Source organism: Fistularia commersonii, chromosome 7, assembly GCF_037954325.1.
Source record: "Fistularia commersonii isolate RoL2024-O1a breed Wild chromosome 7, RoL_Fcom_v1.0, whole genome shotgun sequence".
In the NCBI taxonomy this organism is placed as follows: Eukaryota; Metazoa; Chordata; class Actinopteri; order Syngnathiformes; family Fistulariidae; genus Fistularia; species Fistularia commersonii.
The window spans coordinates 7,023,807-7,041,478 of record NC_141290.1 but is presented as its reverse complement, the minus strand read 5'-3'; the positions used below and the strand labels follow the sequence as shown (position 1 = coordinate 7,041,478).

Genomic DNA, 17,672 nt, shown 5'->3' with positions numbered 1-17,672 from the left:
GCTTTGACTCCCAGCCTAAACCTACACAGCTCATTGGACATATTTCACCGGGACTCGCTGGTGGTTGTCATGTGTTCATTGCTACCTGATAGCTCCATAAATGTGTTTTTAAAACCCTCTTCCCACTGTAAGATAGCAAAAAAAAAAAAAAAAAAAACGCGTGGAAGCGTTTCCCCAGACGTGCATGAATGCATCAACTCAGATCCTCTGGCATCGGACTCAGATTCCCACACATTTATTCATTCATTATCTATACAACTGAGCCTGCACTGAGGGGTCCTGGGCGACAGGCGGGGTTCACCTTGGACCGCTCGCTCGCTCGCTCACACGGCAGCACGTACTGGACTGTCTCAGAAAATTAAGAATATTGCGATAAAGTTCTTTATCTTCTGTAATGCAATTACAAAAACAGAAATGTCATGCGTTCTGGATTCATCACAAATGAATATTGCAGGCCTTTTGTTATTTCAATAGTGCTGATTATGGCTTACATCTTAAGAAATATTAGAATATCATGAAAAGGTCATTTTTGTAATTGCATTACAGAAGATAATGAACTTTGTCACAATATTCTAATTTTTTGAGACAGTCCTGTAGAGACAAAAACATTCACCCTCTCACTTGCATGTCATTTAGACTAAAAAATTCACCCAGTCATTCACACATCAACTCTCATTCATGTCCTATGGAAATATTCAACCATTCATATGTCATATAGACATCCGATTCCCAGACAAATGTAATTAAATAATTGATGTTTTTAAGGAGCAGCTTTGCCCACTCGGGTCTCACACGTGACTCACAAAAGGAATACTGATTATTATTTTAATGATTAATGATTCATTTTCTTCTCAAAGCCGTATTGCTTTGCCGTCCTATATCTATAGGGTTGACCCTATAGGTTTTGTCCTTGTTTACGTTATCGCCATTGGCCAATCACAGAAATGATTCCTGGGAAACACCTTTAAGAAATATCTGTGGGGGTTCCACTCCCCTCCTTAAACGTGCACTAAAGAAGGAAAGATCTTTTTTCCCCTCTTTGCACAGGTTCGATCTGGTTCAGACCCCTGTGGGTTTTAAATAAATATGTTTTCCAGGTCAGTTATTGTGTATAAGCTAATTTATTGGTTTAAAGAAATCCCTTTCTCGGCCCTGACAACCCTTTCAATATTGTGACACCTCCCTTAGGTTTCCGAGCCGCCCCCGAACCCGGGCGACACCCCCGCCGTTACCTGGATACGGTAGATCATCTCAAGCGGCGGGGATTTGTTTGTGACATCTCCGCGTCGTCCCCAGCGCAGGCTATTTTACGAGCGGTGTTAGCAACAGCCACAGAATGTCGCACCCGAGTTAAGCCCGTAGGAATAAAACCGGCACGACTCGCGTAAAAAGGAGCCTCCTTCGCCCGCGCTGTGCGGCGGATCCTCTGTGAGAGAAGACGGATATCGGTCTTCTCAAGCTAATTAATTCCCCAATTAGTGACTGTATTTGCCTCCGAGCAGGGCTTTGCTTTTTCATAGTTCTGTGTGCAAATGTGCTGTTTCCCCTCCTAATATCGGACCTCTTTTGTCCTCTTTCCGCACATATACATCTACAAATGCAATTAGCCGGCACACCGAATCGGCCCCCGTTCAGTTGAGGAATTCACTAACAAGCATCGATTCCACGGCAAATAAAAAAAGAGGAAAAGATGGACTTCGTTGATATCAAGAGGTGCATCCCCAGGTTCTTTTACTGTTAGTTTAGGACAGGGTGAGGAGATGGTCACTTCAAAAACAAGTGATCACGTCTCGGCCTTTGGCTTGTCATCCTTTGCCGTGGATTTCCCGTCCCGAGTTGCAGTCTTGCAGAAAGTACTTTGCAGGACTTGGTTGATTTCCAGTCTAAGAGTGAATTTGCACAGCCCTGTCGCTCCAAAATTAGTAGATATATTTGCAACAAAAAGCGCATTTTCAAAATGGATAACCAGTCAAGGTGGAGGGGATAAAGTTGTGCATATTTAAATGCTCTTTCCTCCGTTTATCCCTCTTTAATTTTCTGCTTTTATTCGGTTTTTCAATTTGTTTCACGTAAACACCTTTAAACAGCAAAGTGCTGCATTAACTCGGGTCTCTCGACTTGAAGGGCGTAAGGCAGCGCCTGCATTTTTTGGTCCATAAAAACTTTTAATGTGTGTGCAAGCTAGTATTTTGAGAAGATCCTCCCTCTGTCTGCACTTTGTCCATCCATCGGCCCGCCGGCTTTTAAAGATTCATTCAACTTGACTGAGGTTTTTCCCTGGAATTCCCAATTCGATGATGATGCACAACTTCATACTCGGAGCCAAATGTTACAAACGGTGAAAAATGTCACTTTATAAATCCGATTGTCGAGAACACGGCCTCCACGAGCTACTGGTTCGTGTTGCTGGCAGCAAACCGGGACAGTAAACCAAACTTTGATCAATAAATTATTTGCTACGCTCTCTAAATTCAGGAAAATACGATTTCTCCATTTATTAATGTCCGTTTTTTTGCTTGTTCTTCCTCTGAGGACAAAAGATTTGTGACAGCTCCATTCCCAGCGACACACACAAAGCCTCACAATGTCATTTGGGGCCGAGCGCTGGTTTGTTTTGACACATTGGAAAATCCCAGGCCATGTTAGCTCACTCCACGCAACGTAAACACCATGTCTCCCGAGGTGAGATGAAAAGGGAAGCTAACGCGACAGACCTGATCTTTAAAGTTGTCCCACGGTCTGGGGTTTTGGGGGTTTCGGGGCTTGATTTCAAAAGATATGTCCTTTGGTTTTAAGCCTGCAACTCGGAGCAGCCGGGAGGCCCCTTAGCAATTCATCTCAGACTACGTTCTGGTTCACGGGGGGGATAAAAAGACCAAAATATGGGATGGCGCTGGCCTAAAAACAGTTTAGAAAAATTAATTCAACATCAATTCTGAAATTTAAAGGCTGCCAGTCGGGGGATTCTGGGAACTGCCTGATATGGTCTCCATGTTCAGACCGGGTCAGGATCTTTTCACCCGCCGAAGCCATTTCTTTTTAATCGTGAGAAAATAAAAGCGGGGATGGGTGTCTTGTGGGAGAAAAAAAAAAAAAAAAGAAATAATCTCATACCTTTCAGATAATTAACATCATGACCGGACATCTTTCTGGCCACGTGATTAAAAGCAAATCCAAGATAACAACCGGATAACAACTCCCGAGGTTTTCCTCTTCGAGAGCTCGGTAACGGTTGCCAAAGGAGATTTTGGATCAAGTACAAGAGCAGTGCATTCTGTGTGAGAAAATTGTCTGGATTGTAAAATTTATAATGTTGCCACACAGTGGTGGGAGGGGTCAGAGTAGGTAGTATAGATTTGTGATGCCGGCCTAACAGTGAAATATGATTTTATAGCTGCAAGGAACAACACCTGGCAGAGGCTGTGCAGACTGAAAAATGAATGGGGCCTAGAATTGATCCCAGGGGAACTTCTTGGAGAAACGTGCGGCAGGGAAAGACACAAAGCCAGACGAGGAAAAATATCTATTATAAAGGACCTCGGTCACTTTTAAGGTTATCCTCTTACTCAACCCAAAGCTCACACCCAGAACACACCTAGTCCTTTGTGCTCAACCCATTAACAAGGTCCAATCGGATATTAAATCTAATTATTTTCTGTCCGATGAGCTACTCAGTTGACGCAAATATCGCTTTTAAAACCATTTTGAAACAGGTATGTAGTTACTAAAGATCTGGATTTTATTTTCTTGGTTTTTTTTTTTAAGCCTCTGAGCCTCAACTAGGGCAGATCGAAAGTAATTAGGAGCGAATCAGCAGGCCGAAGAGTTACTGACCAACGATTAAACAGAGCATCCAGAAGTGGGCTCCCTCATTAGTAACCCCGTCCACGAGCTGGTGCGCTTAACCCCTCTCGCGGAGAGCGTCAGGCTGGCAGATCTGGGACGGGCTAATGGCGAAGCAAACCGCCGTCGACCGTGTTTGTATTTAGTTTTAGCGGCGGGAGATCCGGCACGACCCCTTCAATGGGGGAAAGAAACCAGTTGCTCCTCCGATTCTTCATCGCGCCTGTCGGATGCTGTGAATGTGGACCTTCCGGGTGTTTTATGGTCTTCTCAGATTCAACAGCAAAGTGTTAAACATTTAATGGTAATCGGGGTTGTGCGTGCGTGTGTGTGTGTGTGTGTTTGCTCTTCAGGACTGGGAGTTCCCCCACTTCATGGGTGACCTGGATATGAATCTTCCAGGAATGTCCACGACCCACGTGAAGGTCAAGCTCCCCGTCTGCAAGCGCATCTTTAAAGAGGAATATCACATCCATATCACGGGTACAGACATCTCCGCCTCTCCTCGAGCGAACCCCGACTATTTTTCGGAAGCGCGGTTCGATATCCAGAAGCGGGACGACATCAAATGTTCCCCGAGTGTCATGTCAAATTTGCTATTCCGCAGCTGTCATACAACCACCATCCTACCATTCCCTTATTAAGATTTAATTATCCCTTTTACTTTTCAGCTGCGGCCGCCATTTATAATGGATGCGCAGCCGACGCGGCGCACAGGTGCCTCTTAGTTCCGACCTCGCTTCCCTCTGACGTTCCTCCCCCGTCACGCCGTTTCAACCTAAAAACCGCAGTGATCGAACGTTCTCCTTGCTGGGTGTCGTTCTCCCGGCTTCAGATTCTTGTTTTTTTTTTTTTTTTATTTTCCGGAGCTAGCGAGACCGACGTCCCCCGAGCGAAACGTTCCGCCGCTCAAACACTCAGCGATTCGCGAAAGGGTCGTTAACCCTAATGCCTCGCGTATCCATTAAGCGTAATGGGGATGAGCCGGACGCGACGTGATTGGTTTAACTAAAAGCTTATTAGCCGCTTAACCGGGAAGGGAGGGAGCGGCGTCGTGTACACCCGCGGGGAGACTCCCGTCCCTCAGTTACACAGCGATCCGGTTAGAAGGTCCCGTGGAGGATCCGTCCATCTCGGGCTTAAAATGTGACGCCTCGTTCCACCTTCGGTCGCAGCCGAATGAGTCCCGTGTCTCCCCACAGGGAAGTGGTTCAACTACGGCATCATCTTCCTCGTGCTCATCTTGGACCTCAACATGTGGAAGAACCAGATCTTCTACAAACCGTACGAATACGGCCAGTATGTCGGGCCGGGCGAGAAGATCTACACGGTGGAGGAGCCGGACACTCTCGGAAGCTTCAACCACAGTACGCTCACCTACGAGTGGCGTTCCACCAACATAGATCCCTGCACCAACGCCACCTACGTGGAGCAGGACATGTTCCTCCACAGCCGCTACATCGGCGCCAGCCTAGACGTCAAGTGTCTGGCGTTCATTCCCAGCCTGGCGGCGTTCGTGCTCTTCGGGTTCTTCATCTGGTTATTCGGGCGATTCCAGGACAGCGAGACCTTCACGGAGAATCAGGACAAGACGTACGAGAGGATAAAGAGGAAGTCGCCGTCGGAGCAGAGCAAGGAGATGGGCGTGACGCCGGAGGAACCGCACGCCACCGTGAGCGAGAGCCTGAGGCGATCCGGGATGCCGATGCTCCTCTCGGTGGACAGGCCGCACTTTGGAGAGACGCCCTCCTCCGAGTCGGCCGCCTGCCCGGAAAGCCCGGAGGCTCACCTGGGCATCCCGACCCAGAGTTCGACGTGGGTGAAGCCGCCGTCCTCTTCGGAGGTCCGCGGGGTCTCTCCGTGACCGCGGCTTCCCCCACACCCGGACTCCGGACGTGTGAAGTCATGGTCACGTGCAAAGTCAGCGGGCCGCGTTTTTTAACACCGCTTTTGTAACAACCTCCCTTTTTAAAACCGCTCCTGACCGATCTTCGAAAACACGACGCAACCTTCGGGTCCACACGGTGCTCCGCGCGGATTTTTTCGCACTTTCATGACTCGATTTTTCGTCACGGCCAACTACTCCTGTGCCTACTCTCGGAGGCTCGTCCCCGCGGTCGTGCAGCGGCGCCGGCAGTGCCTTGGTATTTCCCGCGGTCAGACTCAGACGGTCTCTACTGTCACAGGCAACCAAAATAGAAGATGTCCCACGTTTGTACGTTCCTACCTTATGGGTTAGAAACGTTCGCTAACTCTGCTCCGTGTGTGTTCTCGGCCCCTCACCTCGCATCGGGTAACAGGAAAACCTTCAAGCTGCCTCACGACGACACACAGCGACCGCCCTGTCCAGTCAGAAGGGCGCGTTTCACCCCCCGGCAGTGACTCGCAGGCTAGGCTTCTTTTCAAAAAAACCTCAGGGCTTCCTCATGTCTACACTGACATTTTTTTTTTTTTTTTTTTTACATAGTTTCCAATCACAGAGACGGACAACCTTTATTTCTTTAGTTGAAATGTCTGACAGTCAAAAAAAAAAAAAAAAAAGCTCCTGATTCTAAACGAACCTGCAGAATCTCATCTTGTATAAAAACTTTCATTTTCTGTTCGTTAATGCAAACCGTAAATGGTTGTTCAATTATATGGTTGTTAAGTTAAAATATAACAAGATGATTTCTGACGATTAATGAGCGTGTTAAAGAATAATACCGTTTCTAAACCTACTTTATGTTTAACATGCTGTGCTGTGTTTCATAAGTGGATTAAAAGGTTTAAAGATGTTCAAACTGTTTTCAGTGACACGTGAGGTCTGATTGAACGCAGGCAGCTACGCCTGCTCCGATTGGCCGAGCAGCCGGCCAATCCCACGTCTGGACCGTCTGCAGGCAGGTTTTTACCTTTTCCTTTGCCAAAAATGTCTCTTTTTTTAATTCTAAAACACGTGTGTGTGTGTGTGTGTGTGCGTGTGTATGTCTGTGTGTGTGTAACTGTCTGGCAGCGCACGCCATACCTAATGCCTTGTGAGTGTGTGTGTGTGTGTGTGTGTGTGTGTGTAGTGTAATGTGGAGCCAAAGGTGTATTTGTTCAAGTGTGTGTGTATTTGCCCTTCATCTAATTGATTTAGCAGGTTCTGTAATTATCTATTTATATGCAAAACCCATCCAGGAAGTGCATTTCATCGACAACCGAGGTGTTTGGATTAAAAGTGACGGGACAGTTTGCATCCTCGTCTGTGTGTCTGTTTTATTCAACCAGCAGAGGCTGTGTGTGTTCAGCGTGTGTGTGTGCTGGAATTGCATTGCCGGTAAATGAAAACCTTTATTTTACCTTCCTCCAGCTGTCGCCTCGTGCACTCTCATGCCATGCTGCAGATTTTAAACTGTGGATTCCCCGAGAAAAGTTAACGTTATATTTTTTTTTTTTTCTCCGTGTGCTCGTTGCCGAGCAACGGCGCAGGTCAAGCCTCTCGCAGCTGCTGACCCAATTAATGCGGCCGATAGGAGAAATAATGACGCTATCTTCACAAGGACTTGAACAAGCGGCCTGCAAACACGGGACGCTCATCTCGGATTAGCGGCGGCGCTCCGTCTCCGTTCCCCCGGCGGACATGTTGGCTCGCAGATGGGATCTGAATTAATAATAAAGGAGCGAGGCTGGGCCGGGGGGCCGGGGGGGGGGGTCGAGGGCCTCGGACGTGAGGGGTTTGACAAGATGGCAAAATTATATTGTTTGAGTTCTTAACCCCTCGTATTCGGACGCGTCCTTGTTTGACACCTGCAAGTCTGCCTTCAGGGCAAAAAAAAAAACAACGTTGACCCCCCCCCCCCCCCGTAAAAGAAATAATGCGAGTAGAGTAACCATCAGGTGTCGGTGGAGTGTTTGGACCAACTGCGACGGACGTGTCCATGCATTTGCGTGCGTTTTATTTGAGAACGTCACGTGTTTTCGCCTCTTGGGGCCTGGAGAAAACGCAAGGTCTGCTTTTAAGGGGTTTATTCTGTGTTGTTTGCACCAGCAGATCACATCTCCATTAGATCCGACTGTGGTACCATAAGAGACCTCAGCCCCCCCACCAATCCTTCACCAGAGTGTGTTTTTTTGTCTCTGGCATCCGAAGGAGAAACCTAGGAGAAAATCCCAGGAGAAAAATATGAAGCTTGATTAAATGTCCCGACGCATCGAGAGACTCATTTATTCAGACTCATTAACCCGTGATGAGGTCCTATTTTTGCTCCTCTCGGAAAGCCCGCACCCCTCCCAGACACACACACACACACACACACACACACACACAAACACGCGGCTAGTGTGAAGTTCACAATCCACCATCGCATCTGTGGAAAACCTTGATTTGAACTCAACACTGCAGCCTGAGACAACAAGACCCTCCATCTGTAACTATTCACCCTGCAATGAACCCCCTGCATGTTTGGACCGTGGGAGGAACCCCAGGCAGACACGGGGAGAACATGGAGGCTCCACAGCCGTACCAGGGACCTTCTCGCTGTGAAGGGGAGGAACTGACACGGCAACCCAATGCAGACCTCGTCTGCATTTTTTTAATTAGTGTTTAATTCACCTGTTCATAGGAAATAATGGCCTGTCTATTTGGCGCTAGCTGTCCATTAGCATCACATGCTAATACTGGAATGCTAAAATACCACTCCTTGCTATCATGGTAAGAGGCTAAAGCATACCTTATCTTATTTTCTTGACATCCATATAATTGTACCTCGCCTAGCAGCTGTTGACCTTTAAGATCTGGACTGAACAAAGCCGGTTGGCGTCTCGCTCCCGCTGAGATGTTTGTCAGTTCCATCCAGACACACACCGGGCTGAAAACAAATAGAAATAGAGATATATTCTGCAGAATGTTTGCACGATATCGCCGCCGCCTCTGTGAGCTGGTCCTCTCCGCCCTCCAGCAGGCGCTGTCCCGGCGGAGCGAGTGGCCTTTACGGGTGGCGATGAGGAGGCCCCCCCTCCCCCCCCGCGGGTCGGGGCATCTGTTGCAGAGGATTCGCTGCCACCATGGAAAATTGGACATTTAGGAGCCAGCTGGAGGACCGGCCTGCCACCCCCGCTCAGGTGCCCGCTGGCTCGGCGCCGCCGGACAGATGGCGCCGGTGCCAACCGCTGAGCGGCGTGGGCCGCCCGCCGTCCACTGCCCTGTTATTCAACTCGGGGAACGAGATAGCCCGAGGTAAACAACAACAAATAGGAGCTTCATCCTGGGGATGGAGAACAAACAGCAAACTCTGCATGCGTGTGAATGTAAATGAAGCCCGTCCTTTCTGTGTGTTTGCTGCAAGGTGAGCAGGAGGATCATCACGCCAGGGCTGGAGAACCTTTGGCTGCAGATCCTGGAGGTTCTGGAGCAGGTCGCTCTGTTTTTTTCTCTGCACAGGTGGGAGGGCGAGGGGGGGGCTGAGGCAAATCACAGGGCAATTTACACTCCCTGATTAACCTGACATCTGTGTGTGTGTGTGTGTGTGTGTGCAAATCGGTAAATCGGTGCAAACAGTGACACATACACACTCACACATAGTGCATATATACTCGTGCATACAGACATTTTGTGTGTGTATGCCTGCGTGTATGGATCGTATGATGAACGTTACATTTTCTTGGTTTGTATCGGGCGTCCTCCATCGCAACGCGACAGATTGACCTTCTCCGCTCGTCTCTGGTGGAGCTCTCGAGGAACGATTCACCTTTCTTTGGAGCTCCTCCTCTTCTTCTTCTCCTTCTGGCTGCTCCCATCAGGGGTCTCCACAGCCATTCACCCCGGCTTCCTCCTGCAGGCCAGCGTCACTCTTTCTGTCTTGCATTCTCTCTTTATAAAATATAAGGATATAACATATGTAACAATGTATATTTTGTAATAATGAAGTGGATTTTCCGCTCCCGCTTGGAGGAAACCTCCCGGTTGTAATGACTTTTTCTTTTTTTCAGTCCGGGGTCAAGCTCAGAACACAAACCCTGGAGGTCCGCAGCACAGGGAGGCGAGTGTGTGTGTGTGTGTGTGTGTTAATAATATGGTGATTAGATGTCCAATTAGCAATCGATGAGGGATAAAATTAATGACTTGGGATAAAACATATACATTTGCTTGAACTTATGCTTGAACACCAGGGAACCTTAGGCTTTTTTTAAATATATCACATAGTAAGAGTTTATAAACATGCTATTTTGTTATCATTCATATCTGTGAAATAACTGCAAGGAACAATAAAACAGTAAATGTGGATTTTAAACAGATTGTTCTCCAAACCTGCAAAGCAATGAAGCTTGAAGTAGCATTCAATGCTAAGTTATTCCACATTAGATCGAGCCACGCGCACACAAAGGGACGGACAATAATGAAATGTAAATGGAAATACTTTATTTCACTATTACACAATAACAAGCTCGGAAAGAGGAGAAAAAAAAAAAACGACAATAAAAGAAACAAGAGAGAAAAAAATGCTACGAAGCACCACATAATATTGACGATTCATAAACGTGGCAACGGAACCTTACGCTAACGGTCGTCACTCTATCTAGGGTTCTCATCGTCGTCGAGGAGTTGGAAATCAGCAAAAAAAAAAAACAAATGTATGGACATCGAGCTGAGTCATGCCGGGAGCAGTCGTATCTTACAGGTTGGCGGAGCGGTGGCTCGGCGTGGGGCGGGGGGGACGAGGGGGGGCCGGGGCTCCGGCGTGGTGCAGGACGCCGCCGGCCGTCGGCGGCTGGTGTCAAGACGGGCGGCAGGTGGAGAACCACCTGACCCGCGGGATGAGAACGGTGAGGAGACATGAGGTTGGTGGGTTTTTTTTTTTTTTTCAGGGGTAGGGTGTTTTTTTTTTGTTTTTTTTTTTTTGTTTTTTTGTTTTTTTTTACATGGAGAACGCTGTACAGGTGCCTTGGGATCCGCCGGGACTAAAGGCACATGGGGTCCACTGAGCAACAGATGTGTCCGTTCTGCAAAGAAAAGACGATGTCGGTCAGAGCAGGCCCAAAGGGGGCGGAGCCTAATCCCCCCCAGACCGAAAAACCCCAAATAAGATAAGATAAGATAAGATAAGAACAACTTTATTAATCCTGAAGGAAATTGTTGTGCCAGAGTTACAGAAAATATAACAGTAATAAATAATAAAAAGAAAAAGGCAGAATTAGAAATAAAATTAACTATAAACTATAAAGTGTCTCAGTGAAACTATAAAGTGTCTTAGTAAACAAGTGATAAAAACTATAAGTGTCTTAGTAACAAGTGAGGTAAGGAGTGCCCAATAGTATGATAAAAGGAAAAATTGTAGTGTAGCTGTTATGAAATGAAATATTGCAGTTTTTTTTTTTTTATATATATATATGTTTATATGTTTTTTTCATCAAGCGTTCAAACATGCTACAATAGCTAGCCGAGATTCCCGAAAACATTTATTCATTCATTATCCCGGCCGAATGCTTAACCCTCATATTATGTTAAGGGTCAATTTGACCCATTTCACCCATTGACCCAATGGGTCAAATTGACCCTTAACATAATATGAGGGTTAAATACTCCAAGCCCTCGGCCGGAGTCTCACCTTGCACTGGCACAAGGTGCACTCTGTGCCGTGTTTGATCCAGGAGGAGCCGCTGAAGCGCGAGATGCCGTGTTCATCCGTGCACGTCTTGGTGATGTCGTTGCGGATGGTGTCCGCCTGGCAGGGGTCGGTGACGCAGCGGGGACAGCACTCGCCCTCGGGCACCATGGTGAACTCGCAGTCCACGGGCGGGCAGGGCAGCGGCCAGCAGTCCACCTGCCCCTGCTGCCGGGGGGCCGACGGCGAGGTGGAAAGAGAGAGAGAGGGAGAATCCGGCTTTATCGAACGTCTCGTCAGATTTGGATCCCCCTCCCGGCTTCTTAGAAACCAGGTCACACATCTCAGGATCCCACCTAGGCCCGCATCCTCCGGGCCTGACCCACTTCCGCCGCCGGGCCGCGAGCGTTTTCTTGTCCCGCGCCCGCTCGGCGAAATTATACACCGGCTTACGTCGGAGGAGATAAGAAAGAGACGCGAGGAAAGGTCCGGCGGGCATCCCCGCTATCACTGGGCACCATCTGAACCTCCAGGAGATGCTGGGATAAATTAGGTCGGCCGTAAAGCGCAGCGAACGCATCCCTAGTGGAGGCAGTGACCATTTTAAGAAAATGGGGGAATCCCCCTCGAGCGGCCATCTTTGTTCGTACCTTTTTGGTTGGGGGTGGAGGGAGGGGGGGGGGGGGGGTTATGTAGAACTGTGAAACTGAAACTTTTGGCTATACATACATATATATATATATACATATACATGTATATATGTATATATATCACTAATTTCAGGTGTCACCATATGTACATGCATATATGCATACACACACACAAATATATACACATACTCAAACATATATATGTATATATATATATATTGAGCTTGACATTATACATGTGTACATATATATGCATACACACATATATATACATATATGTATAGATATACACGTATACATACATATACATATAGATGTATATAGACGACTAATTTCAGGTGTATATGTCCATGCATATATGCATACACAGACACACGCACAAATATTTTATTATATATATTTTTTTTTTACTTTTTATATTTATTTTTTATTTTGGGATGGACGTTTCACATGTGTATACATATATTTGCATACATATATATGTGTATATATATATAAATATATACACATATATATACATATCCATATATATATATATGGATATGTATGACTAATTTCAGGTATCATTATACATGTACATGCATATATGCATACACACACACACACACACACACACACACAAACACATATATATAAATATATATATATATATTGGGCTTGACGTTATACATGTGTACACGTATATATGCATACACACACATATATTTATATACATATATGTGTATATATATATATATATACATATACATACATATACATATAGATGTATATATATGACTAATTTCAGGTGTCACTATATGAACATGCATATATGCATACACACACACGCACACACACACACACATATCTGTATACACACACTCACACTTATTTTATTTGATTTTTATTTTCATATTTATTTTATATTTCGTGCTTGACATTATACATGTGTACACATACATATGCATACACACACACACACATATATATATATATAGCCAGTCAAACCCAGGGCCACATATACAGACAAACACTTACTCATTTATTTGGGGGAATATTAACCTTCCAATTGACCCTTTTTTCCAATATATATATATATATATATATATATTATATACACACATACACACTGTCAAATTCCTTTACTGTACATCCTCTTTTCCTTTGGTCTTTTCCCTTCAGTGGTCGCCACAGAGAATCAACTTTCTCCATCGAACCCCATTTTTCTCTGTATCCTCCTCTCTCAAACACTAACTTCATATCCTCTCTCACTACATCCACAAATCTTCTCTTTGGTCTTCCTCGAGACCTCCTGTCCGGAAGCTCCAATTCCATCATCCGTCTACCAATGCATTCTCCCTCGCTCCTCTGTGCATGACCCAACCATCTCAGCCCGGCCTCTCTGACCTTCTCTCCAAAACATCTACCATGTGGTACGTTATACTGTATATGCAGTATCTATACTCTCCCCTGGGGTATGAATAATTGTTGAGATCATCTTGACTGGCAGCACCACCGCTTTGGACGCCTGCAGTGAGTAGCGGAGAGCCTCCACCACCACGGAGGCCACGGGGGAGCTGCCTCCCTCCTGAAGGACCACCTCCATCCCCATCTCCATCATGGACTGTTCACACTTCCACCCTCAGGCTGGAGGTAATGAAGGACCTTCAAGATAGAAGAACTCTTCCCATCCCACCGCTGTCAGACTCCTGAGCGGCTGACAAGAGTTGTGGGAATGCAAAGTTAAGAAGGTTCCCCTGGAGGAGATCGCTTCCTGGAGCCAAACTGGAGTTGCACAGCTCTTAGAACTTTTCAAAGAGCCGTATATGTACTATGTGTCCATTTTATGTTTAGATGATAAAGTCTGGTGTTTACGGCAGAATGTCATCATCCAGGGAAGCGGGTTTCTTATTGATCAAAACTGTAACAAAACAATCCCATGTGAAATACCAGCCACGGATTTGGAAAAACACATCTTCAAGATGAAGATGTGGATGTTGTTGACGTCTCGGAGAAAGCTATTCGTCTGATCGGATAAGATCAGCCGGACGCTGCGTCGCCTCACACTTTCGAAAATGCCTCCAGTAGATTAAGACTCGTGACATTTATGACAGGAAACGCCGCTTCCGCGTAAAACATAAATCTGTCCAACCGGAGCCAACAAGCGTCATATAGAAGTGCGGCGGCGCCAAAAAGCGCGGAAGTGGGTGGAGATTGGAGGATCTTAAGGACGCTAAGTGTTTGCACGGATCCGCGGCGTGGATGATTTGTGCGTCGCTAAACAGAAGGGGTGACAGTGACGTGCGCTTCGGCTGAGCGCCATCGACTGGTCTCCTATGTAAAGCATGACATTCGCATTTAATACACGGACCTGTGTGTGTGTGTGTGTGTGAGTGTGTGTGTGTAAGTGAGCCATAAGTAAGCATAAGGAAAGGTCAACAGAGCTGCAACACAAAGGAAATAGTATTACTGTGAAAGATGAATGTGCTGCTGGTTTATTTCAATAGCGATTGTTTTGTGTTTGGAGGACAGGAAAACACACACACACGCACACGAGACACCGCAGGTGACGCACACACACACACACACGTTCCTCCTCTAACCTTGAGCGCACGCTTCTCGCCGGCGGCTCTTTAGGACCCGGCTAATCGCCGTCTCTCCTCAAGGAACCAGCCTTCACCCTCTCCTCTGCAAACACTCCTATTCAACCCTTTATCAGAAACGCGCTAAAAAGTTCTCTCTGACTTTCCCCGCCGAGTGCATTTCCGTCTCATTTTCGCATTTCCATGGAAACAAGAGAGCCACGCGTGGGCTTCGGAACGACTGCCGGCATCGATTTTGCGATTTTTTTTTTAATTTTTTTTTTTTCTTCCCGGTCGCTCACCAGGCACTGGCACTGCTGGCAGTTCTCCACCCAGGTGTCGCCGCTGCCGTAGGTGAGCAGGCCGTTCTGGTGCAGGCACTGGCTGCTGAGCCGCGGGTCGCACTCGGGGCAGCAGAACAGGTCGGCGTTGGGGTTGTCACAGTCGCACACCATCCTGCGGCACATCACCTGTCCGGCCTGGCGGGGGTTAAACATGAACGCCAATGTTATATGCTATATATAACTTATTTATACAGTCTATGAATATCACAATAGACCCCGCGCCGCCCACGCCAAAGTGTTTGTTATTAGAGTTGTAAAGGGCAACAAGTGCTGTTCAGCAGCGAGGCGTTCAGGGACCTGGCCTTCACGTCGTCTGTCACGCATCCACTCTGCAGCCCGATCGGCGTGGAAAGGGAAAAATAAATAAAGTTATTATTCAACCGCGACGCAGGCAGGATGCAGCGGGAGGGAATGATTGTGAGTGTGCAGGATAAGCGGTATAGATAATGAATGATTGAACGAATGAATGGATGTTTTCGCGCTTGTCATTCTTTTAAGGTTTTGACCTCGAAGCGTCCGTCCAGTATTTCCCAGAGCGGACGCCCTCCCGTGGCCCCCCGCGGTCGTCCCGCCGCCTCAGGGACGGGATTCACCTGCTGCTCAGAGCAGATTCCAGTCATATTTGCATGTTCATCCATCTGTGAACCGACCCTTCACCCCCCCCATCGTGATGTTTGACCTCGGTTTACCCTTCCGGCATCCAGCTGCGTCCGCCCGCCTCGCAAACAATGTGTTTTTCACCGCCGGCTCGCTCTACCGCGCGGCGCGGCTAATTTTGATGGACAGCTCTTCAATCTCTCAAATCAATTAAAACGAGTCATTTAATTAGGGCGTCATTTCTTCGCTGGTCCTTTGTAATCAAATGAATAATTCGCAGTTCGATCGCTCACTACCAACACTAATCCTTTATAATCACCCTCCGCCGCGCCTGGGCGACCGGCGAGGGGAGGAAATCTGGAGTTTCCCGGAGCAGCAGACCTGAGACTTTCTGTCGCTGCAATAAAACTGAAAACGTGTCTGCGTCGGAAAAACGTTAGCCGCTAACGCTAAAGTTTAACCAGCCGAGCTAGACATATTCAAGACAGGGCACGGTTGTTGACAATCAATGCTAACAAGTCCAAATAGTCTATCGGAAGGAAACAAAATGATTTTTTTCCTCCTGCTAACTCCCTTAAGGTGTGGCCAATCATCCGGTTTCATCAAGCTACAGCCAATCACCTTCCTCCATCTAACCCGCCAAACTTGACGAAAATGTCAAACAATCTCATTTAGCAGGCACAAACCAACGAACTCCTCTCCATTAAACTCCGTTCTCCATCGTCCACGTCTAAACCATCTCAGTGTGACTTTATCTCCAAAATATCTAACCCGTTGTTCCTCAGATGGACTTATTCCTGATCCTCTCGAGGAGAACCTCCACATCTTTACCGCTGACCATCTGAGCCATGCCGCCCTCTAATTGCTCTAGTTTGCGTGATTAATTCACATTCTTTGGTCAGATGTATCCAGGTTTACAAACTCCACTTCCTCACAAGCATCTGTTGCACTTCTGCACCATCGGTTTAAATTAAACCGGCGGCCCATTTTCTTGCCATGATGGCTTCGATTCCTGTACCGTCATTCGCGGCGAGTGGGAAAGATGCAGGCGCTTTTGTAAATTCAGAGGCGGTTGAATGTCAAGGATGGTCGTAAGTCTCCTGAGATTTATGGGCTAAATAGAAAATCTATCGGCGGTCGGCTCTTGGAGGGTGGTGCTGTCACGAGCGTGTAGCTACATGCTAGCGGGTCTGATGACGTCCACGAAAACGTACCCTGTCAAAGCCCCTTGTAAGAAAGAGCTCCTAAAGACCAAACTGGTCGGAAGTTCACGATTATTGACATGGACACGGTGAGTTTATGTGGTTTTGCCCCTCCAGGTGCTGACTTGAATCAAGACACGGCCGGCTTTATTTTCTGACAATAATAATGTATTTTATTTGCGGCCGTCTTTCTAAACCCGTGGTTACCTTATGAGAAGTTAAAGAATGCAGTTGGAATGGAGGTTATAGAGAGCAGACAAGTCGGAGCAGATGGTTTTTGAGGACTCAAACTCAGGGAGGGTGTCGGTGTTTCTGATTTCTGGGGAGGAGCAGAGCCAATGTACGCTTTGCATCTCATGATACTAAGGTAGAGCGAAGGGAACAACAAGTTATGATCCCCGCCGCAGAATTCTGAACGTCCTTTAAGGGGATTAGAAATAGAATAGAGACCTTTGTATGTACGAGCAAGATAGGGACCGTGAATAACCGTCCATCTACTGCGGAAGTTCTCTTGACTCCCTCCGTCAAACATCTGGTGAGGATCCTCTCTGGACTGTTGGGTCTGTAGTGATGCTCTTCACTCCTCCGTTTGGAGTCTCTTACTGGCCACCTCACTCACCCCATCAGTTGGGACACCACGACGGGCACATTGGTCCCTTTCACAGTGTAGGAACCCTCCACAAGTCCTAGAAGCTTGTCAGGAACATTGACATTTTTTGTGCATTGGAACATCAGAGGAACCAGGGACTTCACTAGTTGGGGTCCTAACTCTGAGGTGGGGTCTTTTTGGTGTCCCAGAGGAACAATGCTAGGTGATCGGGTGGACTTGTAAGCCCTTCCCATTACCAGATACTTCCTGGGGACTGCAGAGTACCATTTTTGAAACCAATCCCAGTCACTGGTCAGATGTTTT

General features: G+C 47.0%; 2 protein-coding genes across 7 annotated transcripts in view; one reads left to right on the top strand and one right to left on the bottom strand.

The window, feature by feature from the left end:
- Positions 1 to 7,056, top strand: part of tmem117 (transmembrane protein 117) — a 42,052-nt gene extending 34,996 nt beyond the window's left edge. For all 5 annotated transcript variants that reach the window (XM_086149432.1, XM_086149433.1, XM_086149434.1 and 2 more), the window contains 2 exons: positions 4,197 to 4,326; positions 5,046 to 7,056. In XM_086149432.1, the coding sequence (XP_086005558.1) occupies positions 4,197 to 4,326; positions 5,046 to 5,707 (792 nt within the window). In that variant the 3' untranslated portion in view covers positions 5,708 to 7,056. The remainder of the gene's footprint in view (positions 1 to 4,196; positions 4,327 to 5,045) is intronic.
- Positions 7,057 to 10,202: 3,146 nt separating this feature from the next.
- Positions 10,203 to 17,672, bottom strand: part of nell2a (neural EGFL like 2a) — a 97,583-nt gene continuing 90,113 nt past the window's right edge. For both annotated transcript variants that reach the window (XM_086149428.1, XM_086149429.1), the window contains 3 exons: positions 14,919 to 15,095; positions 11,409 to 11,633; positions 10,203 to 10,803 (listed from right to left, as the gene is read on the bottom strand). In XM_086149428.1, the coding sequence (XP_086005554.1) occupies positions 10,762 to 10,803; positions 11,409 to 11,633; positions 14,919 to 15,095 (444 nt within the window). In that variant the 3' untranslated portion in view covers positions 10,203 to 10,761. The remainder of the gene's footprint in view (positions 10,804 to 11,408; positions 11,634 to 14,918; positions 15,096 to 17,672) is intronic.